Source organism: Rhinatrema bivittatum, chromosome 2 (assembly GCF_901001135.1).
Source record: "Rhinatrema bivittatum chromosome 2, aRhiBiv1.1, whole genome shotgun sequence".
In the NCBI taxonomy this organism is placed as follows: domain Eukaryota; kingdom Metazoa; phylum Chordata; class Amphibia; order Gymnophiona; family Rhinatrematidae; genus Rhinatrema; species Rhinatrema bivittatum.
The window spans coordinates 170,007,430-170,034,774 of NC_042616.1; the positions used below are offsets into that span (position 1 = coordinate 170,007,430).

The 27,345-nt window shown below is 48.8% G+C and overlaps 1 protein-coding gene across 1 annotated transcript in view; it reads right to left on the bottom strand.

Moving 5' to 3' along the window:
- The window catches only part of PEX1 (peroxisomal biogenesis factor 1), a 189,344-nt gene that overhangs the window by 117,082 nt on the left and 44,917 nt on the right, over nucleotides 1-27,345 (bottom strand). The window contains exons 8-11 of the mRNA XM_029588869.1: nucleotides 12,722-12,828; nucleotides 2,168-2,262; nucleotides 1,946-2,078; nucleotides 1,243-1,339 (exon numbers count right to left, since the gene is read on the bottom strand). Coding sequence (XP_029444729.1) covers nucleotides 1,243-1,339; nucleotides 1,946-2,078; nucleotides 2,168-2,262; nucleotides 12,722-12,828 — 432 coding nt within the window. The remainder of the gene's footprint in view (nucleotides 1-1,242; nucleotides 1,340-1,945; nucleotides 2,079-2,167; nucleotides 2,263-12,721; nucleotides 12,829-27,345) is intronic.

Genomic DNA, 27,345 nt, shown 5'->3' on the forward strand with positions numbered 1-27,345 from the left:
CGCTTAAACCCGGACACAGCCATGACAGGATGAAATAAACAGGAGGCAAGATAAAAATCGATGATGGGTATCTATGGCTAGTGGGCACCGAACCACTGCTGCTATGAGGAATCGACCACGAAAGGAAACTTACCAAAAAAATCATCAAAAACCCTTAACTAGGAACGTTATGGGGAGGACCAAGAGGGACCCAGCGTCGAATGCAGGGTCCCTCTTGGTCGAACCTATAAAGAAAATCACATTAAGTGAAAAAGGGAAAAGTTTTCCAGAAAAGCAAAAAAGGCCAAAAGAGAGTGAACTCACAAACCGCGATGCTGCAGCTCCGCAGAAAAAGAGACAGAAGAGGGAACCTATGTGGACATGTGGTATAAGGCATGCTTGACATGCTGAGTGCGGCAAGTCAAAGTTCTAGAACATTTTGACATAAGTTTTCCATGTCGGGACTCCATCTAATGTCACTCATGTGGGAGGACTAACATCCTGCTGCCCTCTGAGAACACCTGTTAAGGTAAGCATTGTTATGATCAAATTTCCCCACACCACACGTTGTGCATCTGCTTCCACATTTACTTCAAATAAATTCTTCTCACTGATAAGTGCATGTACTCTACAGCTACACACTACCTCTCCTCATGATCTCTATTCAGCAATCAAGCTGCTCTTACATATGCTCGTTCTCCATTGCCAATTCCAGATTCTGTGCTGTCTTGTGGCACCATATGCCTGGAACGACTTTCTCGAGTTGGTGTGTCTTTCTCCCTCTATAGTCATATTAAAGTCCTGCCTAAAATCCCACTGTGATAGGCCGCTGCTTGCAGTGTGCTCTGGACCACTGCGAGATCACCGGAATCAAGGTACACAATGTCTTTATTCCTTGCTAAAGCCTGCTACTTGAGTTACAACATCCATCCCTTCCCTGACACACCATGGCAATCTAATTATGCACAGCAGTTGTGCACACTGGCCCATCTTACTAGTTTACACATTCCTGAACCACTTCCTTCAAGGGTGGGGGTTTTTTTTTCCATCTCTGACCTTTCTGTACATAGCAGAGTGGGTCAAAAATCTAAAAGCCAACATTTTCAATTTTAAAATTCCAAGATGTTTTATTTATTTAGTTAGATATTTTATATACCTTTGTTCCATGTATGCTCCAGAATTGTATTTACTTTTCTTCTCCTAGTAAAAGGTTAAAATACTTGTGGATATCTCCATCTATAGACTGTTGATGTGTGTTCTCACCTCTTAACGATTTACAGTCAATTTCTTCCACATGGGCCTCTAGCCTGTCAAAAGCTTCTTTGCAAATGGCCCTTGCTATAGTCGATTTCCCGCTGCCCTACAAAAACATTTTGTGACAAGTTTCTTTACTCTGTGTAAATACTTAAACACCCCCCAAAACAAAACCAAACCAATAGACCACCCTAATGGACAACAGCAGGGGAACATTTATAGCATGATCTAATCAAAGCAAACATACTTCAATTATTAAATCTATTGTACCACCAAACTTGATTAACATAAAATGCTCTCTGATTCAAATGACTGACTGGAGTTTACATTTCACTCCAGAAAAGGAATGTGCATGCCAGAAATAGATGAATTGGTCTATTCCTAGCATGCACCTCTTCTATGCAAAACAGATCTTTCAGTAGCTATTTAAGTAAGCACAATAGACTTCAGGATTTTAAATGGACAGCGTTTTTAAGTAATCTCAGCAGTGCTAAAATACCACCGATGATTTATCAGTGCTATACATGCACAGCACTGCTGCTTCTCTTATTAGCTGATGCTATTTTGGGATAATTGTTATATCTACTGGCCCATAAATAATCCAAACTAAAAAGACATGATTATTTTATGCTGTCTTCACTTGAAATATTAGTTTAGACCGTACTAAGCAAATTATCTTTAGTTGGTACAACCCCCCAAAAATCTCAGTTACCTTTATTCCTGTGAGTAGAAGCGCCCCACTGCGGAGTCCCGCAGCTGTAGAGGCTAGCTGCTGTGTCATAGCACTTCCCAAGAGGCTGTAGGTGATGTGTTCCAATGATGATTTTCCCAGTTTATCAACTCCTCTGCAAAAGAAATAAATAGTCATCTGGTGTTATGTTGCAACTGAAGCTTCTTATTAAAGCATTGAAAAGGCTTATATTCCAAAGCTTACCCCAAGCAGCTTAAGTTGTAATATGGCAATTTCTGGTCGATATCATCTACTGAGTTTTGGTGGTCTACTCCCGTACTTATTGGCTTCATAATGACCTACATTGGTAGAACAGAATAACTTTAAACTAGAACTTTATTCTGCTTTATTTAGTGCTCACTTTGATACATTCATGGAAGGTGTGGCAGTTTATGCATCTTTACAACAAACTGCTAAATGCATGGCAGGCTAACCACATTACTTTGTGATGACAAGGATATGTTTATAATGGCTAAGTAAAGTACTGGTGAAATACCACAAACTGTATAAATCGAGAAGATGCACTAATTCTAACCTCTCTCATGCCTTTGGATGGTGCTGCTCAGTGATGACAGACCTGATTTATTGTTAAAATGAGAATAAGTGATATATACAGGGGTGGGTATCAGAAATTCCTTCACTAAATTCTTGCCCATAATGGTTTCATGAGCTTGAACACTATCAGAGAAGACCTATCAAGCACCTCAGAGGCGCTCGTTGGCACAATGCAAGAACTAAAAGAATGCCAGCAGTAAATTTGAGATATGTAGACCATACCTAACATGCTTAAGAGTGACATTCATTCCTGTCCTGGTATGCACAAAACGGACCAATTTGGGGACATTAACAACCCCCCTCAGATTATGAGTAAAAAGACATTAGAAAGAAAATATTTCCATTAGTCATAGAGATGGTAAACAATTTCAGCAGTGAACTGGTTAAGATCCTGCAGGTTATACTTTAAATAATAGTGCCAAGAGCTAAAGTCATTCTGCTGCTTTGTCTCAGGCACTGCTACTTACTCAGGCATGTCATGATAAACTGAGATTCACCAGTACTTGATGCTTTAGAGCATGACTCACATCAGGTCATATCCACTGACAAAATGTAAACAGTTCTACCAGTGGCAGCACTGAGATAACAGCTAACCTTTCTGACAAGAATGTCAGTAAATATCTTTCCCCCATAAACAGGCCTCATTTTTCACCTAAAAGGGAAAGAAAATGGGGGAAATCGAGGCAAAAGAAACACTTGTGTGTTTTCCCAGGTTTTCAAGCTTTCATTATTTTTAAGGAGGCACCAACTCCTGAATGATGCTCATCATGAAAACAAAAACAAAAACAAAAAAAACCCAAACTAAAAACAAAAAGAAACACCACTACAGAAAGCCTCAGCACTGCCACTCTACTGCATGTCCGACCCACTACGGGGATTTAAACTGACTGATCAGAAGCCGGCCATGGGGAGTTTTCTAAATTCAATTAAAACTGTAGGCTTACAATAATATTTAGAGAATCACATTCACAATCAATATGCCTGAAATAGACATATGCATGCAGTGGTGTACCTAAAGTATGCAGCACCTGGGGCAGATACTACCTTTGGCAGCCTCCCCTCCATGGTCAACTCACCTCTCCCGCAGCAATCCCCTGTTCACTCCCTCTGTCTCCTCTGGATCCCCTCACCCAAAACTAGTAAAACCATATTAATAAGAATATTTCCAATAAGCTAATGAATAGAAAATCATCCAATAATTAAGAGATCATTAACATTTTTCTAAACATCAATAAAATATTTCAAAATTGCAGACACATCAGGGACTCAATAATTAAAACTAATAAGGATGGAAAAATTCCCCACTTTCCGTACCTGAAATCTTTTGATTTCCAGTCACCCTGAGCTTATCTTGGATTAGTGGGGCAGAACAAAATTTCTTCACACACACACACACACACACACACACACACACAATAAGAACATAAGAACATAAGAAATTGCCATGCTGGGTCAGACCAAGGGTCCATCAAGCCCAGCATCCTGTTTCCAACAGAGGCCAAACCAGGCCACAAGAACCTGGCAATTACCCAAACACCTAGAAGATCCCATGCTACTGATGCAATTAATAGCAGTGACTATTCCCTAAGTAAACTTGATTAATAGCAGTTAATGGACTTCTCTTCCAAGAACTTATCCAAACCTTTTTTGAACCCAGCTACACTAACTGCACTAACCACATCCTCTGGCAACAAATTCCAGAGATTTATTGTGCGTTGAGTGAAAAAGAATTTTCTCCGATTAGTCTTAAATGTGCTACTTGCTAACTTCATGGAATGCCCCCTAGTCCTTCTATTATTCGAAAGTGTAAATAACCGAGTCACATCTACTCGTTCAAGACCTCTCATGATCTTAAAGACCTCTATGATATCCCCCCTCAGCCGTCTCTTCTCCAAGCTGAACAGCCCTAACCTCTTCAGCCTTTCCTCATAGGGGAGCTGTTCCATCCCCTTTATCATTTTGGTTGCCCTTCTCTGTACCTTCTCCATTGCAACTATATCTTTTTTGAGATACGGCGACCAGAATTGTACACAGTATTCAAGGTGTGGTCTCACCATGGAGCGATATAGAGGCATTATGACATTTTCCGTTTTATTAACCATTCCCTTCCTAATAATTCCTAACATTTTATTTGCTTTTTTGACTGCTGCAGCACACTGAGCTGACGATTTCAATGTATTATCTACTATGACGCCTAGATCTCTTTCTTGGGTGGTAGCTCCTAATATGGAACCTAACATGCAGGCAGAATCCCATTGATACACACACACAAATAGCCCAGGCAGGTTCCCTTTCACACACAAACCCCAGCAGGGGTAGAGAGGTGGGATGCTTGTGGGGGGCATGGAGAAGCCCTATAAATAGAAAACCTCCCAAACCAAAACAGTACCAACTGCCAGCACTGAATTCTACCTTTAAAAAAAGGCAACACTGCAAATATTACAGCAGGCCCTAAAACACAAATACACCTCCTATTAGGAAAACAGAACAAGCCAGGCTGCTATAGAACCCTACACAGAAACATACTAGCAAAATACCTCACCTCAGCCACACGCACAGAACACAGACAGACCCTCAAATACACAATAAAGAGACAACAAGGTATAAATAAAAATATGCATGCAAAAATTGAACTGGAGACCACTACAAGCCAAAATCTCAGGCCAATGCAATACCGTGCACTCAGGCTAGCACACTGGTTAACCCACAGCTGGACGCATGTTCATAACCCCTTATGCAATAAGGGGATTAGCATGTCCAAAACGCACATCCAAACCAGCAAGTAGTTAAGAGAGCTCATCATGTGTAAATTCATGTTGATGAAGCTATTTGCCATTACCCACTTACGTAAAAAATAAATGTGTGCCTGATGTGCACATATTTACTCTCAAAAATTAACACCTGCCCAGGAGCAGGCGCTAAGTCTGAAATACTGCTTTTTCTGTAGTTCCTACGACTTAATATTATGGCAATATTAAGTCAGAGGAACTGAAAAAAGGAGTAAGGTTTTAAAAAAAAAAGGTTTCCTAAACTGTGCACAGTCACTTCTCCTGGGCCCTTGATACAGAGGAGGTGCTAGGTACACACAATTTCCCCTAGAGCCTCTTTTTTATGTTTTCATTGAATAAATTTGCAACAATACAAGAAGGCAAAAACTACAGAAAATGAGGACCCAGTATACAATATATACACATCATGGATATCCATCATTAAAACTTGTATAAATGTAGAAAAAACAATAAAGAGCATTGAAGGAATAACACAGATAGTCCTGTGTCCTTGTCTTGTTACGGCAAAATATACATATATATAAAACTCAAAATACCCCACCCCTCCCTCCCCTTATCCCAAGCGAGAAATACAATGATGATATATCATACCGCTTCCCTCAAAGCAGAAGTATAGAGAGGTAAACATCATAACAGATATATTATAGTCATGGGATGCGCTAGAGATATACATTTTAGGATGGAGTCCAGCCCTGTGAATTAAAAACCCTCACATGGTTTCATGTAGGACCACCCAAACTCTCTTTCCAGAGACAGTACTTCTTCCAGGTATCCCGAAATCTCCCTATGTTTTTCTAAGATGGGCCGTGATTTCTGCCAGACGGAAGATTCTCTCAACTTTTAGAGCCTCCTTTTTAACACAGCGGCTCATTTCCCTACTGCAAGGTGCACCTGGGAGAGGTAGATGAGCAAGCTTTAAGAAAGCGAGCGCTCGATCATGAGCGCCCGTTTTCGCACGCCAAATTTGCATCGGCCTGTTAAGGTGTTCTTCCTGGAACTGAGATTAAATAACAGGACATTCACTGTCTAGTAACATCACTTCAGGACTGACCACCACCTCGGCTATGTCCAGAATGTGGAAGACAGGAAATTTAAACAATAGAATGGGCAGTGTGATCATCGGAGAAATTACTTACATGATAATTTCGTTTTCCTTAGTGTAAACAGATGGACTCAGGACCAGTGAGTTATGTGATTTTCTGCTAGCAGATGGGAGATGGAGTCAGATTTCAAAGCTGACTTCACCCTCGATATACCCCTGCGGTGACCTCAGCTCCACAGTATCCTCCTCAAAAAGCCATTGTGGACATATATTGGTTAACTAAAACAAACTTGATTCAAACTGGAGACCACCAGTGCACTTAACCAACATAACGCCGCTACCAGTCGTATTGCAGGTGCCCTGGACCAGGGGGTAGGCATCGGCTTACCCGTATTTGTAAAGCATGGAGGTTCACTTTTCAGGCTCTTCCTTGGCACTTCTCCTGGGCAGCCGTGGGCGGGATGCTGAGTTCATCTGTCTACACTAAGGAAAACGGGGTGCTGTCAGATGAGGTAGTTCCTGAATTAAAAACCCTCACATGGTTTCATGTAGGACCACCCAAACTCTCTTTCCAGAGACAGTACTTCTTCCAGGTATACCAAAATCTCCCTATGTTTTTCTCCATTTCCTAGCGTGTAGCCAGATGGACTCAGGACCAGTGGGATGTACAAAAGCTACTCCCAGACAGGGTGGGAGGCTACGTGTGGCCCACTTAGCACTGCCCTTGCGAAGGCTGTGTCTTCTTGGGCCTGGACATCCAGGAGGTAGAACTTGGAGAAGTGTGTCGGGAAGACCATGTCGCTGCTTGACAGATCTTGGCGGGCAACAGAGATTGGCTTCTGCCCAGGATACTGCCTGGGCCCTAGTAGATTTAGCCTTAACCTGCAGAGGTAAGGGCTTCCCTGCCTCTATGTAGGCTGCCTTGATTACTTCCTTGATCCAGTAAGCTATGGTTGCTCGTGAGGCCGCTTTGCCTTGTTTCTTCCCGCTGTGGAGAACAAACAAGCGATCTGTTTTGCGCATCGATTCTGATTGTTCCGGGTATCGTACCAGGAGTCTGTCGACATTTAGATGGCGAAGAAGTCCTTATGCCCCTCCGGAGATGGCAGGGAGATGGATTGATTCAAGTGGAAACCCAAGACCACTTTTGGTAGGAAGGAGGGGATGGTGCGAAGCTGTATCGTTCCTGGAGTAAATCGAAGGAATGGTTCCCGACAGGATAGTGCCTGCAGTTCCGAGATGCGAAGGGCTAAGCATATTGCCACCAAGAAAACAGTCTTCAAGGTTAAGAGGCATAGTGACAGACTACGCTAGAAAGTCCAATTCCAGGTTGAGATTCCATAGGGGAACCGGCTACTTTAGGGGTGGTCAGAGTTGCTTAACCCCTTTTAGGAAACGGGCCAAGTCCGGGTGTGCCGACAGACGGATTCCATTTACTTCAGCTCTGAAGCAGGAGAGGGCTGCTACCTGAACCTTGAGGGAGTTGAGTGACAACCCTTTCTTCATACCGTCCTGTAGAAATTCCAGAATCATGGAGATCTTGGCCATTCGCGAGGGTGCCCCGCGACCCTCACACCAGGCCTCGAATATTCTTCAGATCCATATGTATGCCAGAGATGTTGAGAACTTCCGCCTTCGAGTAACCGCGCTTCTTCAAGCGAATCCTCTCAAGGGCCAGACCGTAAGAGAGAATAGAGATGGATATTCGTGAAGGATTGGGCCCTGCTGGAGAAGGTCCCTGTGTGGAGGGAGGCACAGAGGATTCCCCGCAAGGAGTCTTTGCATGATGCATACCACTGTCATCTGGGCCAATCCGGGGCCACTATTAGGAAAATTCCTCGTTGGTGCTCTATCTTGCGAATGATCTTGCCCAGTAGGGGCCATGGGGGAAAGGCATATAGTAAGTCCTCCTCTGGCCAGGTTTGGTCAAGGGCTTCGATCTCTTGGGAGTGCTGCTCTCGTCTGCAGCTGAAGAACCGGGGAACTTGGGCATTGTGAGATGTTGCCAGTAGATCCATGGTCGGGAAGCCCCAGCAATTTACTATCAGTTGGAAGCCTCTGGAAGACAGAGCCCACTCTCCCAGGTCCAGGCTTTTTCTGCTGAGGAAGTCTGCTGAAACGTTGTCTTTCCCAGTGATGTGGGAGGCCGAGATCCCTTGTAGGTTTACTTCCACCCATGCCATGAGGGGGTCTATCTCCAGAGACACCTGTTGGCTCCTCCCTGTCAGTTGATGTAGGCAACCGTTGTGGCATTAACCAACATCACTCGAATCACTTACCCTTGGAGCCTGTAGTTGGAACTATAGGCATGCTAGTCTGACTGCTCGAGCTTCCAGGCGGTTTATGTTCCATTCTGCCTCTTCCTTGGTCCATTGTCTCCCACCCTCGGAGGCTCGCATCTGTGGTGAGCATGATCCAGTTCGGTGGCGATAGGCTTACTCCTCTGCTTAGGTGGTCTTTCTATAGCCACCACTGAAACTGAGGACATACCTCTGCTGGTAGGTGGAGGCAAATCGTGTAGTCTTGGGACAGTGGGTTCCAGCGTCACAGTAAGGAGCGTTGGAGTGGCTGCATGTAAGCCCTTGCTCAGGGTACTACCTCCAGAGTTGATGTCATGAGTCAGAGGACCTGAAGGTAGTCCCATACCTTGGGGCGCGTAGTGGTCATTAATCGTCATACTTGTTCCATCAGTTTCCTCCTCGGAGGAGGAGTGAGGAAGACCTTGTTCTGTTTGGTGTTGAAACGGGCCTCCAGGTACTCTAAGCACTGAGAGGGCTGCACACTGCTCGGCGGTGTTCATGACCCAACCGAGTTCCTGAAGGAGGGTCTTGACTCTGCTGGTCACCTGAAGGCTCTCTTCCGAAGACTTCGCCCAGATCAGCCAGATGTCCAAGTAAGGGTGTAGTAAGATCCCTTCCTTCCTCAGTGTTGCCACCATGACTACCATAATTTTGGAGAATGTTCTGGGGGCGGTTGCCAGGCCAAAGGGTAGCGCCCGGAACTGGTAATGGTGGCCCAGTACTGCAAAAAATATAGAAAATGCTGGTGGTCTTGATGGACTGGGATGTGAAGATAGGCTTCGGAGAGGTCCAGGGAGGTTAGGAACTCTCCTGGTTGTACTGCCATTACGGAGCAGAGAGAGTCTCCATGCAGAAGTGTAGTATCCGCAGATGACTGTTGACGTTCTTGAGGTCCAGGATGGGTTGGAATGACCCCTCTTTCTTAGGAACGATAAAATAGATGGAATAATTCCCAGTATTTTGCTGGGGTGTTGGTACCGGAGTTATATAATGTTATTATATATATATATATATATATATAATTATTTGATCTTCATTTTCCTTCTTACTCCTAGTTATTGATTCCCTGTTACATGTAACTGCTTTTCTGCACCATTGTTCAAATTGTAAAGTTTATTGCACCCCTGTTTCTTGTGAACCAGCATGATGGGACTACTGTCTTGAATGTTGGTATATAAAAAAACTTAAATAAATAAATAAATAAATAATAGCCTTCAGACTGAGTAGTCTTATGAGAGTGGATTCCACTGCCAGTCTCTTGAGGTGGGAGTGGCAGGGTGATATAAATTTGTCCCGAGGGATGCTGTGAAACTCCAGAGTAACCTTCTTAAATGATGTTTAGTACCCATTTGTCAGACATGATCTCGACCCATCGTTGGTAGAAAAGGGAGAGTTTACCCCCTATTTCCTCTTCCTGTGGATGGGTCGGCCCATTCTCATTGGGAAGCTCGGATTGAACCTGCCCCCGGACCTATTACTCTTGGGTTGTCGGTTCCGAAAGGACTGGGACCTCCTGGAGGGACGAGGTGCCTGGAACGATGAATTTCTATAGGGTCGAAAGCGTTGGGAGCCTCTGCCCCTAGCTCTTCTGGGAGAAGGATGCTGGGATCTTTTTCCTCTGTCTTCCCTTAGCTGAGGCACTGGAGATTCGCCCCACGTGCTGGCTAGTTTCTCCAATTCGCTTCAGAATAGGAGAGATCCCTTAAAGGGTATTCTTGTGAGATTCACCTTAGAAGTCGCGTCTGCAGACCAGTTCCGCAACCATAACTGCCTTTTGGCCGACACTACTGAGGCTACTCCTCTGGCTGAGGTACGCACCCTGTCTGAGCTTGCGTCCATCAGGATGACTGTGGCAGGTTCAATCGCTTCTCCGGAATACGGTCCGGAATTTATCTGCCTCTCTCGAGAGGAGCAAGCAGGAGCATGCCACCAGTACATTCTTCAATGTCGCCCCTCCCTCAATGGGAATGGTTGTTCGCTTCGAGACGGCGCAGACCATGGCGTCCACTTTCGGAAAATGCAGGCATTCCTTGGTCATTGGTTCTAGACGGTACAAGGCTTCCAAGGCCTGACCTCCTTTAAAGTTTGCTTCTGGGGCATCGCATTCCAGGTCAAACAGTTCCTGGATGGCTTCCAGCATTGGGAAGTAGCATGAGGCCTTACGAAGGGACACCAAGATGGGGTTCTTCATTGGTTCCACCATAGGGTCCGTGCCTGGAATCCCCAGAGTCTTCATAGTCTGGGAGACAAGGGCTGGCAATTCATCCCTCTGGAAGAAGTGAAGCATGGTTCTATATGGTTCCAGGCCTAGAGGGATTTCCCCTTCCTCCAGTGAGCCACCATTGTCATTGGCGGTGTCTGGGTCCCTGCCAGGGAAATTCTTGGTGAGGCGAGTCATGTCTCGAGGCACCCGAGCAGGGCCGGGTCAGGTGCCCCTGGCTGGGGTTCCACCCAGGTTGCCGCCGGGGCTGCCTGAACGAAGGCTTGTAGTCCCTGAAAAATTCCAACAAGGAGAAGGCCCCTGGATCCATATTAGCCCCAGGGGGAGGGGGTGAAATGCCCTCTCATGGGGATGATGCCATTTTGGAATTGCTTAGGTTCGGGGTGCTGTCAGATGAGGTAGTTCCGGACCCATCCTCTGAAGGACCAGGCTTTGAACACTTTTGAGACTCTAGTCCTCCCTGGGCTTCATTGTAGTGTTGACACAGGCAGGACTCCAGTTCAGGCTGTGTGGCTCTGATGTGGCAGGCTGTGCAATGGGAGTGCCGTTTGAGCTTCTTTGCCACTGGTGCCATTGCCTCTGTGTATAATCGCCCAGATAATGCACCTCGATATGAATGCTGTTTTGCACACACGGGTATAAGCGCAGTTATGCATGTGCACGATTATGCATGCAGGCAGATGTGCGCGTGGCTACGCGCGCACATCTGATATAGATGCGCAAGTTGGGCACACAGACAGCCCGGCCTGCCCCGCGCATACAGACAGTCGAAGAAGGGGAAGATGGCGCCGAAGCCGCCCCCACGCAAGATGGCGCCGCCAAGGGTCTTCACGTGTCTGGATCATGGCGCCAAAATGGGGCCTAGCCCAACCAAGGCTGCTCAAACCGATCGGTGCTCCCCTATTTACCTCGCCAGATGGAAAATGGAGTCTGTATGGCACGCAGAGCCCGAAGACCTTAGGTTAAAAAGTTTCCTGCTTACCTTGTCTTGGCACCTACTGGCCGCGTGCAGGGTCGGTCTCCAGCTGCGGGGGGGGGGGGGGGGGGGAGGGGAAGAGTGCTTTAGCCTTCACCACCGCACTCTGCTATGCACCCGCTGCATTTCAGCCGCTTTAGTGGCTAAATCCATGCCAGGAGTCAGCTACTAGACCAAGTCACACCTCCGAGGGATCTCGAACTTCACCTCAGGAATTCTCAACTGGGGGAGGGACCCTTAGGTATCACCGCAGGAGAGCGGGGCTCAATCCTCTTTAAAGTGAAGGTTAGAATTTCTTCTTTGTGCTGCAATTTCGCTAATGGGGATAGCGTCCGCATCTGCTAGGAGACGGAGAGTAACTGAGGAGCTGAGGTCACCACAGGGGTATATCTAGCGTGACATCAGCTTTGAAATCTGACTTAGTCTCCCATCTGCTAGCAGAAGAGCACATAACCCACTGGTCCTAGGTCCATCTGGCTACACGCTAGGAAAATGTCATTTAGTCAATCAGTCACACACATAGACACCACAAAAATAGTTTGTTTTATAATGACTTTCACCAACAGAGGAACACCAAGTATACTGTATGTGGCTTTTAACTTCTGTAGTGCAAGAGCCCCATGTAGTTTATATACTACTACTGATATACTGTGAGATGTGGTTATACAGTAATCATCTGTCACAGAAGAGTTTACAGCAATGTGACCCGGCCAGACTCAGTCCCCAGGATATTGGGAAGCCAAGGAAGGAATAAGTGCAGTGTCTCAACATCTTTATGTAATCTCTGGTAAATTGATACAAATTCATAATCTATAGTTCAGTTATCAATTATGTTGTCCAATACCTGATATTACCTTATATTACTTGATATTTACTTTTATACTGGTCTTCTGTAGAAAGCTGGGACTCAGCATAAAAATATTCGCCAAACTTTTCTCTTCAACTGTAGGGTGCAGTACAGTAAGAACAAACTCCTTTGCCCCTAGAAAAACAAAGAAAAACTTCACAAAGGTACTGGAATCTTTGTAAAAATAAAAGAGCCAAAACTGGTGTTTGGCATCATGCCCTCAACATCACCATGTTCTCTCCCTAAAGACTGGAACTCATTGTTCTATCCAGTCCCCTGACCTCATGGCTACTGTTCCCCCTCCCACACCCCTCATGGCTTCCCTGTTCTCCCCTCACTCCCTCTATTTGGACTTTGATTTCCACAGCCCTCTTCCTGCATGAACAGTACTGAACTAACCTCACCTCATGGCTCCCTAAATGCAGTGGCAGCAGCCGCAGGCAATTAGCATGGGAACTCAGAGCCCACACCCCATTTAGACTTCCTTACAACAGGTACTCCTGGGGGAATTCTGCACAAAAAAATTTAAAATTCTGCGCACCAAAACTTAAAATTCTGCAAACTTTATATTGGTCAAAGTAACAATTTACATGACAGTCTAACAGGCCGATACAGTACAGTGCACTCCGATGGAGCGCACTGTTAGCCTGCTATTGGAGACGCGTTTTCCCTTACCCCTTAATTCAGTAAGGGGAGGAAAACGCGCGTCCAACCCGCGGCACCTAATAGTGCTCTCAACATGCAAATGCATGTTGATGGCCCTATTAGGTATGCGCGTGGGATACAGAAAGTAAAATGTGCAGCCAAGCCGCACATTTTACTTTCAGAAATTAGCGCCGACCCAAAGGTCGGCGCTAATTTCTTCCGGCACCGGGAAAGTGCACAGAAAAGCAGTAAAAACTGCTTTTCTGTGCACCCTCCGACTTAATATCATGCCGGCAAAACTGAGTGTCCGGTTTTCGGTCCGACAGCCGCGGGCCGAATTCAAATTTATTTTTTTTTAATTTTTTTACTCTTCGGGACCTCCGACTAGTCGGAGGTCCCGAAGAGTGAGATCCCGAAGAGTAAAAAAAGTTTAAAAAAAAAATTTTTTGAATTCGGCCCGCGGCTGTCGGGCCGAAAACCGGACACTCAATTTTGCCAGCATCCGCTTTCCAAGCCCGTGGCTGTCAGCAGGCTCGAGAACAGACGCCGGCAAAATTGAGCGTCGGCTGTCAAACCCCACTGACAGCCACTGCTCCGGGCTAAAAGGAGGCGCCTTGGACGCGCTAGTGTCCCTAGCGCCTCCTTTTCCCTGTTTCTACCGCACCACCTCATTTGAATACTGAATCGCGCGCACTGGCGAGGGGCCGGTTCGTCCGCTCTCCCGCGGACTTTACTGAATCGGCCTGTAAGTAATTATATTTTAAATGAATACAGAAAAAAGTTATTAAAGATGCAAAATTTTAAATATTTTGAATAGAATTTCCCTAGAAATTCACTGTAAGTGTCCCTTCCACTCGCTCTCCCTACTCCCCTGGCCACTTTGCCCTCTCAGGCCCCAACTCCTCCAGCTGCCAGTATCTCTCCCCTCCACCTCTAGGCTCAACCCCTTCCACTCTATTGCCAGTCCCAGAGTTTGATCCCATTCTCAGTACTGCCCCTCACACAGGCTCCCTCTGCCCCTCCCTCTCTTATAGTACACATACACACCCTCATACAGGCTCCCTCACTCTCTCGCACACACACATCCCCCCTCAGAGCCCTCTCTCTTGCATACACACCCACATAAGCTCCCTCTCTCACACATACATCCTCACACAGGCTACCTATGTCTCTCTCTCTCACGCACCCCTTCACACAGGCTAGCACCCTCACATACACACAATCCCTTTTTCATACACACGAGCTCCCAATCTCTCACACACACACACTCCTTCACAATCTCCTCATATAAGCTCCCTCTCTCTGAAACCCACACTCCAGCATTCCCAAGCTCTTACCTCCCATGCTCTCTCACCCTCCCCTCTTACACCCCTCCCCATACCCCCTCCCCTCTCTCACACCCCTATCCCTTCTCCACACACTCACTCTCTCTCTCTCCGGGGCCTTCCATCTTTGCCACGAGCGGAGCGCCCAGGCCTTTGCGGCATATCGGGGTCTCCTCTTCTATTTTCTGCACATGGGAGGAAATTCTGCGCAAATTCTGTGCTCCGCAGTAGAGCAGAATTCCCCCAGGATTAAACAGGCCTGCTGCCACTGTCATGCTTAGGAAGCCATGAGGTCCACGGCGCAGAGTGGTTATTTCTGTTGAAAAGTTGAGGGCTATGAACCTTAGCCGTCCCCCTGTTCGGTAACACTACAGCTGTAGTACAAATACTTCAAATATTAGTCCCAGAAAACTTGTCATCTTACATTGTTACAATTAAACATTGCTGCTTTTTAAAAGCTATGTATTAAAACAGAAAAACAGTAAAAACACTCAACTCCAATAAAAAGTTTTGGAAAGATCAACATTTTATGTAACTAGTCCTTATTACAAATCCATTTAAAAGAAGAATCAAAAGTGCTGATTTCACACGTGTGCTGTCTTTTTCTCCTTGTATTCTAGTATTTTGTACATTCAGGCTTGCTCCTGCAATGTCTAGAATGGTTGAAGTGGCACTGTACCACAATCAGCACAAAATTAAAATCTACAGCAACAGATGGATGAGAGAGTATAAACAATTTTTTTTCCCTTGTGAATCAGAAAGGCTTAAAAATAATCTTTGTTCCCCTCCTCCCCTTCAGTTTTACCCTATGAATTTCACTCCTCATTGATACTGTGTCAAAAGCAGCAGCTGGGACTGGCCTTGTGACAGCACTAACATACGTGAGGTCAGGGCTTCTACTACTCAGGCTGGCCAAGGATGCAGCCTTAGCAGCCCCTGGTGGAAAGGGAACCCCAGTTATTGCTCATCAGGAAAATGTTCTCTCAAGAGCACACTTGCACCAGTTTGCAAAAAGCAGCCACTCTGTGCCTCTGTGCAACAGGCTTGTCACTGTCATGGCTGGGCTAAATAGGAGGACATAAGAATAAGCTAGGAGTCCACAGGAGCAGAAGGAAACCTATGGGTAAACCAAACCAAAAAAAAATCCTTAGCTGGTTGACAAGAGCAGTTCCCTGGGTTTTCAGGATATCCACAATGAATATTCATGCGAAAAATTTGCATGCAGTGCTTCCACAGCATACAAATTTTATCTCGTGCATATTCATTGTAGATATAAGAAAATGTGGTTCTTACCTGATAATTTTCGTTCCTGTAGTACCAAGGATCAGTCCAGACTCCTGGGGTTCATACATCCGTGCCAGCAGCGGAGACAGAGAAAGTAAAACTGCCACTGCTTTAACTATGCTGATGCCCCCTGCAGTTTCTCATTATTAATCTGTACCAAAGCTGAATACCAAACATTGTAAAAAACCCCAATGAATTATAAATTTCTGAACAATTAAACAAAAAAAAAATCATTTCCCTGTACGTACCAGGATCAGTCCAGGACACCTGGGTTGTGACTCCGCACCAGTAGATGGAGACAGATTAAAACTTGTGGGCAGAGCCATATATAAGCCCCTGTGCCAGTCACAGCCCCTCAGTCTTACTCTGTCTCCAGTAGATGGTGCAGGTCCAGTCACAGCCCTGCCTGACCTGATTCTGGTGTTGGTGTTAGTCAGGTTTGAATTTTTTGGGCTAGGCTTTCTATTAGGCTTAGTTGTTTATATACCAAATTGGGGTTTTTTTCTTTTAATCTCTTAGTCCCGGGTGCCCTGCCTCCCAGGGGAGTTGAGAGGTCCTGAGGGGACTACCCTCCCCCGGTTGAGGCCGCTGCCAGGGTTGAGGACCCGGCTAAGCTAGTGGCAGCGTCAGGGGTGACACCAGGGAGCCTGGTTCACTCACCCCTGCAGGAATAAGGGCTTTTCAGAACCAGGGACAGCGTTTTTGTTTGTTAAAAAAAAAAAAAAAAAAAAAGTTTTTACTTTTGTTTTTGCGGCTCTCTGTTACCTGGCGTCGCCGCTCCGTTTTTCTCGGTGGGGGGGCGTCATTGGCAGGGGGGAGGTCGCCGAATTGCGCTTCTTGTTTATTTTTAATTTTTTAATTTTTGAGGTAATTTTTTCGCCGCGGCCCCGTTTTCTCCCGCGTTTTCGCCGGCATGCCGCGTGCTGCACAGTGCAGGGCCTGTGGCTCGGCGCGCGCGCGTCTTTCAAGGGACAGCCTTTGTTCAGCTTGCGTCCCGGGTGATGAGGGATCCTCGGCAGCGCCGCGGGGGGCTCGTTCCCGGGTCGCGCGTTCGCCGTCGCGCGGTGGTAGCTCCGCTGACAGGCCTCAGGATCTTTTCCCGGTTAGTGCGGGAGTGGCGGCCATCTTGGCCACCGGCCGGGAAATTTCGCGGGAAACGGTGGGGGCCTCTTCCTTTCCTCCTGCGCTTTCCCCACAGCGTGTCGCGGCGGGGGAGGTTCCCTCGGAGGGGCTTCGGTCCCGGGAGGCTTCCGAGAGTGATTCTTCGGATTCTGGTGATTTTTCTGAGGATTTTGCGCTGTTGCTGCGCAAAGTTCTCAAATACAAGCGCAGCAAGCGCATCCGGGGGAATGGCTCGCGTGCGGCCGACCACGGGTCCCCTCCACGGAAAAAGAAGTCCAGGAAGGGCGCGGAGATCGCCCACGGTGCGTCCCGGGGGAAGCGGCCTCCCAGGGGGGTGCCGCAGGAATCGGATCCCGAGGATTCCCCTGAGGATGATACGGAGTCCGCCGAGGAGCCCCTGACGGGGGCCGGGAAGGCAGCAGTGGATGGTACTGCACAGCCCATTGCAGAGAAAGCTGCACAGGCTGCAGAAGGGGATGACCCCAAGGTGGTACGGCTATTCCGCAGAGAGGAACTGGCACCTCTCATCCCGGCCATTCTCCATGAATTGGGAATTGAAGCTCCTCCGGTGGTGGTCCGCCAGGAGGCGAATATGGATCCTGTTCTTCTCGGCCTCACAGGACCGGCGGTTGCCTTCCCTTTTCATTTCTCGTCCACGGATATCCTTTTCAAGGAATGGGATACTCCGGAGTTAGGTTTGAAAGTCAGCAAGGCCATGGATAAACTCTATCCTTTACCAGAGGAGGCGCTGGAGCTCCTCCGACTTCCAAAAGTGGATTCGGCGGTGTCCGCTGTCACGAAGAGGTCTACCATCCCTGTCACGGGAGCGACGGCCCTCCGGGATATTCAAGACCGAAAGTTGGAGGTACAGCTCAAAAAGATTTTTGAGGTTTCCGCCTTGGGAGTTCGAGCTGCCATTTGCACGAACTTCGCTATGCGAGCTAGTCTGCGCTGGGCCCAGGTACTGCAGGCGAATGCAGATCTCTCTCCGGAGGAGGCTTCCCAAGCAGATAGGTTGGAAGCAGCTATCGCATATGGGGCCGATGCGCTCCATGATCTTCTACGCACTTCAGCTAGATCCATGGTGGCAGCGGTGTCGGCACGCCGCCTCCTTTGGCTGCGCAACTGGGCGGCGGATGGTTTGTCCAAGGCTCACCTCGGGGCATTGCCCTTCAAAGGGAAATTGCTGTTTGGTAAGGAATTAGATGACTTGATGGTTTCCCTGGGTGAGAACCGAGCGTTTAGGCTGCCAGAGGATAGGACCCGGTCGCGCTCTTCGTTTTCTGGCAGAGCCCGTTTCCGGGGTCCCCGGAAGTCCAGGCCGCAAAGATCCACCGGACCTTCGTACAGGCCGGCCTCTTCTCGAAACACTCACTGGCAGCACTCCTTTCGGGGCAAACGCTTTGGCAGGCAAGGAGGAGCCCCGTCGGGTACGGGTTCCAAACCTTCGCAATGAAGTTCGGCCGGCCCATTCCTCATCGCGCCCTCAGCACGCTGTCCCAAACGTGGGGGCGCGTCTATCCTTATTTCTCGAGGTATGGGCCAGCATGACGTCGGATCAGTGGGTCCTCGACGTGATAAGACACGGTTACGAGTTAGATTTTGCTCGCATCCCAGCGGACAAGTTCCTGGTCTCGCCTTGCAAGGATCCCAAGAAGAAGGCGGCAGTGCTAGACACCATCCGAAGACTAGAAAGCTTGGGGGCCATCTCTCCAGTTCCGGCTGATCAGTACGGCAAGGGCCGGTACTCCATTTACTTCATAGTTCCCAAGAAGGACGGCACTTTCCGACCCATACTGGATCTGAAAGGAGTCAACAGATGTCTTCGGGTCCCTCACTTCAAGATGGAAACCATTCGTTCGGTGATCGCGTCAGTGCGGCCAGGCGAATTCCTTGCGTCACTAGATCTCACAGAAGCATACCTTCATGTGGGCATCCAGCCAGCCTTCCAGCGGTTTCTGCGGTTTTGCATTCTGGGCAGACACTTCCAGTTCCGGGCTCTTCCGTTTGGCCTGGCGACAGCGCCTCGGACATTCACGAAAGTGATGGTGGTAGTGGCGGCGCACTTACGTCGGGAAGGCCTACTGGTTCACCCTTACCTCGACGACTGGCTGATTCGGGCGAAGTCAGAGAGCCTGTGTCGGCAAGCGGTATCCAGGGTGCTACAATTCTTGCAGTCCCTCGGCTGGGTGGTCAACTACAACAAGAGTCATCTGGAACCCACTCAGTCCTTGGAGTACCTTGGAGCCGTTTTCGACACAAAACGGGGCAGAGTGATTCTCTCTCAGGATCGGATATGCAAACTACAGTCTCAGGTACGACGACTTTTGTCTCAACACCGTCCGCGAGTCTGCGATTACCTGACAGTTCTCGGATCTATGGCCTCAACGCTGGCGTTAGTCCCTTGGGCGTTCGCTCACCTGCGGCCACTGCAGTCTTCATTGTTGTCCCGCTGGAAACCGATCTCAGAGGAATATTATCTTCCACTGCCTCTCGAGAATCAGGTGCGCTCCAGCCTGGGCTGGTGGCTGGATTCCAAACATCTCTCCTGTGGAGTATCTCTTCTTCTTCCCAACTGGACAGTGGTGACCACGGATGCCAGTCTTTCCGGTTGGGGTGCAGTTTGCCAAGAGAAATCGGTTCAGGGTCTATGGTCAGAAGATCAGACCCGGTGGTCTATCAACCGCCTAGAGTTCAGGGCGGTCCGTCTGGCATTGCAAGCTTTTCTACCCCTTGTACGAGGAAAGGCAATCCGAGTATTGTCGGACAACGCGACCACCGTGGCTTACATCAATCGCCAGGGAGGGACGAAAAGTCCTCAAGTAGCGGAGGAAGCATGTTCCTTGATGGCCTGGGCAGAGCGGCATCTCAGCGATCTCGCTGCGTCTCACATAGCAGGAGCCGACAATGTCCAGGCGGACTTCCTCAGCCGACACCACCTGGATCCCGGAGAGTGGGAGCTAGCGGAAGAAGCGTTTCTTCTCATTTGCAGGACTTGGGGAACGCCCCACATGGATCTCATGGCCACGTGGAACAACGCAAAGGCTCCGAGATTTTTCAGTCGACGCCGAGAAAGAGGAGCAGAAGGGGTCGACGCGTTAGCACTTCCCTGGCCGGCGGAGGTGCTACTGTATGTGTTCCCACCATGGCCCATGATCGGCAAGATACTGCGGCGCATAGAATTGCACCAGTCCAACGTGATCATGGTGGCGCCGGAGTGGCCGCGCCGTCCGTGGTTTGCGGACCTGGTCCAGTTGTCGGTGGCGGCACCCCTTCGTCTACAGGGGTTTCCGGGGCTCCTTCGTCAGGGTCCCGTCTGTTTGGAGGATGCGGATCACTACTGTCTCGCGGCATGGCTTTTGAGAGGTATCGGTTGAAGCAAAAAGGTTACTCGGACGCGGTAGTTGCTACGTTGCTGAGATCCAGAAAACAATCCACGTCTCTGGCTTATGTTCGAGTCTGGGTAGTCTTTGAGGAGTGGTGCGTGGAGCGGGGTCTTAGTCCCACTTCCGCTGCTATTCCCGATATTTTGGCTTTTCTCCAGGCTGGGCTGGCCAAAGGCTTAGCGTGCAGTTCCCTACGGGTCCAGGTCGCGGCGCTTGGTTGTTTGCGTGGTAAGATTCGGGGAGTCTCCCTGGCTCTCCACCCGGATATCTCCCGTTTCCTTCGGGGAGCGAAACACCTCCGTCCTCCTTTGCGGCTCCCTTGTCCTTCTTGGAACCTCAACTGGGTGCTCTCGTCCTTATGCTCAGCTCCTTTTGAGCCTCTGAAGCATTCTACGATCAAAGATCTCACGTTAAAGACTGTATTCCTGGTAGCCATTGCTTCGGCTCGCCGGGTTTCTGAGTTGCAAGCTCTATCCTGCAGAGAGCCCTTCTTGCGCTTTTCTGATTCAGGGGTTTCCTTGCGGACCGTTCCCTCTTTCTTGCCTAAGGTCGTATCGGCTTTTCATTTGAATCAATCGATTGAACTTCCCGCTTTCGCGGTTGGTGATTCTTCCGACCCGAAGTTGAGGGATTTGAGAAAACTAGATGTGCGGAGGTCTCTTCTTCGCTATCTAGAGGTCACAAATTCTTTTCGTTTAACGGATCATCTGTTTGTGTTGACGTCGGGTCCGAAGAAAGGTTCTGCGGCGTCCCGCACAACGATCGCCCGTTGGCTCAAGGAGGCCATTGGTTCCGCGTACATTCTGCGCGGTAAAACACCGCCAGTGGGTCTTCGAGCTCATTCGACGAGATCTCATGCGGCGTCCTGGGCGGAATCTTCTCAGGTGTCGTCTCAAGAGATTTGCAGGGCGGCTACCTGGAAATCGTTGCATACCTTCATTAAACATTACCGATTGGATGTTCAAGCTACTGATGCTGGGGGATTTGGAGAGAGGGTACTCCGAGCGGGACTCTCTGCTTCCCACCCTCGATAACTTAGCTCTGGTACATCCCAGGTGTCCTGGACTGATCCTGGTACGTACAGGGAAAGGAAAATTAGTTTCTTACCTGATAATTTTCGTTCCTGTAGTACCAAGGATCAGTCCAGGATCCCGCCCGCAGTGTGGCGCTATAGTAATGGAGAGTCCGCTCATTGTTGTTTTTTAATACGCTGACCCCTTCTTTTGTTCGCTCTCCCGGTTGGAGAGTCTGTTTTTCCTGTAGGGGTGTTGGAGTTATTTTACTTAGTAAGTTTCTATGGTTAGCTATGTTGGCTTTTGAATTTTTCTACTTTGACATTACGTATGACTGAGGGGCTGTGACTGGCACAGGGGCTTATATATGGCTCTGCCCACAAGTTTTAATCTGTCTCCATCTACTGGTGCGGAGTCACAACCCAGGTGTCCTGGACTGATCCTTGGTACTACAGGAACGAAAATTATCAGGTAAGAAACTAATTTTCCTTTCTGATAACAAGGAACCAATAGGAAAGCGGACGACTCTCCAACTGTCTTGATCCCTGGGCGGGACTCTGGACTGATCCTTGGTACTACAGGAACAAAAATTATCAGGTAAGAACCAAATTTTCTTTTCCCTGTACGTACCGGATCAGTCCAGACTCCTGGGATGTACCAAAACTTCCTAGACAGGGTGGGACCTGGAGAGACCCGCGCGCAATACACTTTCGCCAAAAAAACAAGACTCCCGATCAGCCAAATCTAGGCGATAATGCCTTGCAAAAGTATGTAGTGACTTCCAAGTTGCCGCCCTACAAATCTCTTGTGGTGAAACCAAGTGAGCCTCTGCCCAAGAAGCTGACAGACCAGGTGGAATGAGCCCTGAAACCCTCCGGTACTGGCTTACCTTTGAGAATGTAAGCTGATCCAATAGCTTCCTTAAGCCATCTAGCAATAGTGGTTTTGGAAGCTTGAAGTTCCTTCTTCGGACCACTCCATAGTACAAAAAGATGGTCAGAGTGCAGAAAACCATTCATGACTTTAAGATAGCGAAGCAATGCTCTGCGGACATCGAGAAGCCGAAGCTCACGCGCATGTGGCTCCGAATCAGATAAATCCGAAAAGGCCGGCAGTTCCACTGACTAATTAACATGAAAGGAAGAAATTACTTTCGGTAGAAAAGAGGGAACTGTCCGTAAAGACACACCCCATCTGATATCTGAAGGAAAGGATCACAACAAGACAAGGCCTGCAACTCTGAAATGCGCCTTGCAGAACAGATGGCTACCAAGAAAATCACCTTCAAGGTTACATCCTTCAACGTAGCCCTCCGAATGGGTTCGAAAGGAGGCTCACACAAACCCCGAAGGACCAGGATGAGGTTCCAAGGAAGACAAACCTTTCTCACAGGGGAACGCAAATTCTTGACCCCTTGTATAAAGCGGACTACATCCGGATGAGAGGACAAGCGATAGCCATCCATGGTTTCCCTCAAAGAGGCCAACGCTGCCACCTGGACTTTAAGGGAATTGAGAGCTAGACCTTTAGCCAACCCATCCTGTAAGAAAAATAACACTTGTGCTACCGAAGCACGCAAGACCACTTTCACCAGACACCAAGCCTCAAAGACTTTCCAGACTCGGACGTACGCCACGGAGGTGGACAACCGCATAGACTGAAGGAGGGTAGTAATTACCATCTCCGGGTATCCTTTTGCCCGTAAACGACTCCTCTCAAAAGTCATGCTGCTAGACAAAAGCGAGCGGCCTGATACAAAAATACGGGACCCTGGTGTAGTAGACCAGGTTGATGACTGAGTCGTAAGGGACCCTCGACCGCCAGATTTAACAGATTTGCGAACCAAGGACGGCGAGGCCACTCCGGGGCCACGAATATCACCTCCCCTGGGTGATTCTCCATCTGCCTCAGGATTTTGCCCACCAGAGGCCAAGGAGGAAACACGTAGAGCAGGACCCCCTGGGGCCAGGGAATGACCAGAGCATCTACATCCTCGGCACCGTAATCTCTGCGTCTGCTTAAAAACTGAGGAGCCTTCACATTGTGCCAAGTTGCCATGAGATCGACCCGCTGACAACCCCACTTTTCTCGAATGAGGTGCATTGCCGCGTCTGACAACTCCCACTCCCCCGGATCCAGAAGCGTGCGACTGAGGTAGTCGGCTTGCACATTTTCAACTCCGGCAATATGAGATGCAGAGATCTGTATCAGATGATGTTCTGCCCACCGTATCAGGTCCTGAATCTCGAGGGAGACCGCATAGCTCAGAGTGCCCCCCTGTCTGTTTATATACTCTACAGGGGTCGCATTGTCTGAGAGCACTCTCACTGCCCACCTTTGGAGCAAAGGCTGAAAGGCAAGCAAAGCCAAACGTACCGCCCTGGCATACAACAGATTGATAGACCAAGACGCCTCTACGTTCGACCAGGAGCCTTGAGCTGCTTGACTCTGGCAACCTGCTCCCCAACCAGACAGACAGATTTGCATCCGTGGTCAGGACTATACAATCCGGAATCTCCAAGGACATCCCTTTCAGAAGGTTGGGGGTGTGAAGCCACCACGACAGACTGTCCTTGGTCTCTGGAGAAAGAGAAATGGGCTGGTGTTACTGCTCCGACACCGGACTCCACTGATCCAAGAGTGCACTCTGTAGGGGACGCATATGCGCAAATGCCCTTGGTACCAGCTCCAAGGTGGAAGCCATGGAACTGAGCACATGTAACACGTCCCAAGCAGTGGTTATCGGCAACCTCGCCAAATGCAGAATCTGCCATTGAAGCTTGCGAGCCCTCTCGTTCGTCAGACAAACTCTGCCTTTCGTGGTATCAAAGAATGCTCCCAAATACTCCAGAGTCTGTCCATCTGATCTAATGATGCCAGGAACTCCTGGGTATGCGCCGCCATCACCGAGCGCAAGGTCTCCATACGAAAACGAGGAACACCCCGTAAAACAAGGCCAGCCGACCTCCTACAAAAGGAACGGCGGAGTAGACAGGCCTTTTTTCATTGTGTAGACTTGGGACCGGAGGGAGCTGTATTGCTGGGATTCCTGAAGGGTCTACAGCCCCCTCGAAAGGGCTGCCCCTAGGAATGTCCTCTTGACAAGGAACCCCTCTGCGCCGGCGCCCCAATGGGGCACTGTTGGTGAAACTTGCGATTGTCCCGAAAACGTAACAGAGGTGGAAAACTGCATCTAGCCTGGGGTCTGTCTTCTGGCAAGTGAGGTGCCTTAGCATCTGCCAGCTGATGCACAATTTGATCCAATTTCTCCCCAAACAGGAGTCGACCTTAAAAGGCAAAGAGGACAACCTGGATTTAGAAGAAATATCCACCGACCAGTTACGAAGCCATAGCATATGCCGTGCCGCCACTGCCGACCCCATAACCCGGGAAGACGTTCGGACGATGTTCGGACTACGTCGTACAATGCGATGGCTACAAAGGAAATTGCTGATTCTAATCGGTCTGTGCGAGCCACTTGCTCATCCGTGAGTGTCTGTTCTTCCTGTATGCGTTGTACCCAGCGTAAGCATGCCCTCTGCATGAGGCTGGAACAAACAGCCGCGCGAAGACTGAGGGCCGAGACCTCAAAAATCCGTTTGAGTTGAATCTCGAGTTTGCGATCATGAACGTCTTTCAGTGCTGTCGCTCCTGTAACCGGGATAGTGGTTTGTTTCATCACTGCAGAGACCGCGGAGTCTACCTTGGGTAGGGCAAATAACTCTAGGGTCTGTTCTGGCATTGCATACAGCTTAGCCATCGCCCTGCCTACCCTCAGCCTCGCGTCCGGCGAATTCCATTCCTGTTCGACCAATGTCTGAATGGAATCATGATATGGATAACCTGCGGAAGGACACCTAGTGCTTTGTAAAACCGGATCTGCAGCATCCTTACGCGCTTCCGCCACTGGAGACTGGAGACCCAGTTCCTCCAGAACCTGAGGAAGAAGTGGCGCTAACTCATCCTTACGGAATAGCTGGAGAATTTTGGGGTCATCCCCCTCTGCCGGCAGTCCGGAATCCAGGTCGTCTGGGTCGTCACCCCCAATGTCCGTGTCCGCCCCCCCCCCTGCGGCGCCTCAGTGGGAGCACGCAGCCCTCGAGCAGACGTCGCTCCTGACTACGAGGACCCCTGCATGCCCTGACCGGGGGCCGCCCCAGGCAGGGATCCTCCCCTGGATAAACCAGGCTCCGAGAGTAAAGGGGGAGGTAGCTGACCTCCTATGCCAGACCCACCCCCTCATATTGTGCCAATAAAGCTTTGTGCATTAACAGCACAAACTCTGGCGAAAAGGGAGCCGGAGTACGCCCATTATCAGGTACAGGCAAAAGGGCCCCTTCCCCGGGCCCTATTGTACTGGGGGGGGGGGGGGGGGGGAATCCCCTGGCATCTGAGGTGCCTGAGATTCGAGCCCCGAGGGACTCAAATGGCCACTGATCCCGCGGTTTCCCTGGCAGGACGCCTCGCGGTCGCTGCCTGCCCAACGCACTTGGGGAAGGCCGCAACAGACACCTCCTACGTTTAGCCGGCCTGGGGAGTTCGGAGGGACCCTCCCCCCCCAGAAACGCAGGCCGCGCAAAGGCCGCAACGACTTAGATGCGCCGGGGTGGACCCGCACAAGCCACCCCCTTACCATCGCGGCGCCGATGATTTTAACCAAAACAGGCAGAAAAACAAAAATAAATGAAAAAAACACTGCGAAGAAAACCGCCGAAACCGCGCTTTGGGGGGGGGGGGGGGGGCGCAGAGGAGAGAGTCAACACAGCTCCTACCTGTTCCTGCCTACAGATCCTTAACTTTTTTTTTTTTTTTTTTTTTTTAACTTTACTGCTCTAACAGCAGTCTCACTGTAAAATTCCTCTCCTGCGCTGAAGAAAGCTGTCCAGCTCAATTCAGCAATTAAAGGGAGAGAAAAAAGTGAGAAAACTAATTTGTGAACCAACACGTACCAGGGAGGGATCTGGACCACCGGATGTGCAACTCACGGTTACGGGATGGAGGCGTACAAAAGGGTCACCGACCCCCAGCCACCCCACCTCAACCAGATAGGGTAGGGGTTCCTTACTAGCAACCCCGACCCCCTGGGAGGAAGGCTCAAAATTTAAAAGAAAAAATAACCAAAAATCCTAAACCAAACTGCAGGGTTCAAGCATCAGTCCTGCCCTGCTGGGAGACAGTGAAATACTGAGAAACTGCAGGGGGCATCAGCATAGATAGTAAAACTGCCACTGCTCTTTCTCTGTCTCCGCCTGCTGGCACGGATGTATGAACCCCAGGAGTCTGGACTGATCCGGTGCGTACAGGGAACCTGAAAATTTGACTGTTACGGGTCCCCCAGGACAGGTTTTGAAATCTCTGGACTACAGCATCTTTATTAAAATTTGTCAATTGCCTAAATACTAGGCGATGTACAAAGAAAGAACATACATAAAATTTCAAACAAAAATGTTGAAACAGGTTGGTATGATGTTTGTAGTTAATAAAAAAGTACATAAAACACACTATGGACAACTAATGGAATGCCTGCCTAAATAGCCATGTTTTTAAGAAACTGCTTGAAGGTCTTTAAGCTGTCTGCCAGACGTAGGGTTTCAGAGAATTTGTTCCAGAGAACCGGAGCTGTGATCCAGAATGCACATTATGACGGAGAACAGCAGGATAGGCCACCATTAGTTGTCTGATGTTTTCTTGGTTCACAACACGTATGGCCAGGGATCTGGCTCCAGAGCCAGCTCCAAGACCTGGAGCCAGAGCAGAACTGGTCAGTTATTTTTTTAATGCTGTGTTCCAGAGCTAGAGCAAGGATTGTTAGTGCTAGAGCAAAACTGGAATTCAAACAGAGCAGGGCTCTGGAGCATGAGCTGCTCCACTCTCTGC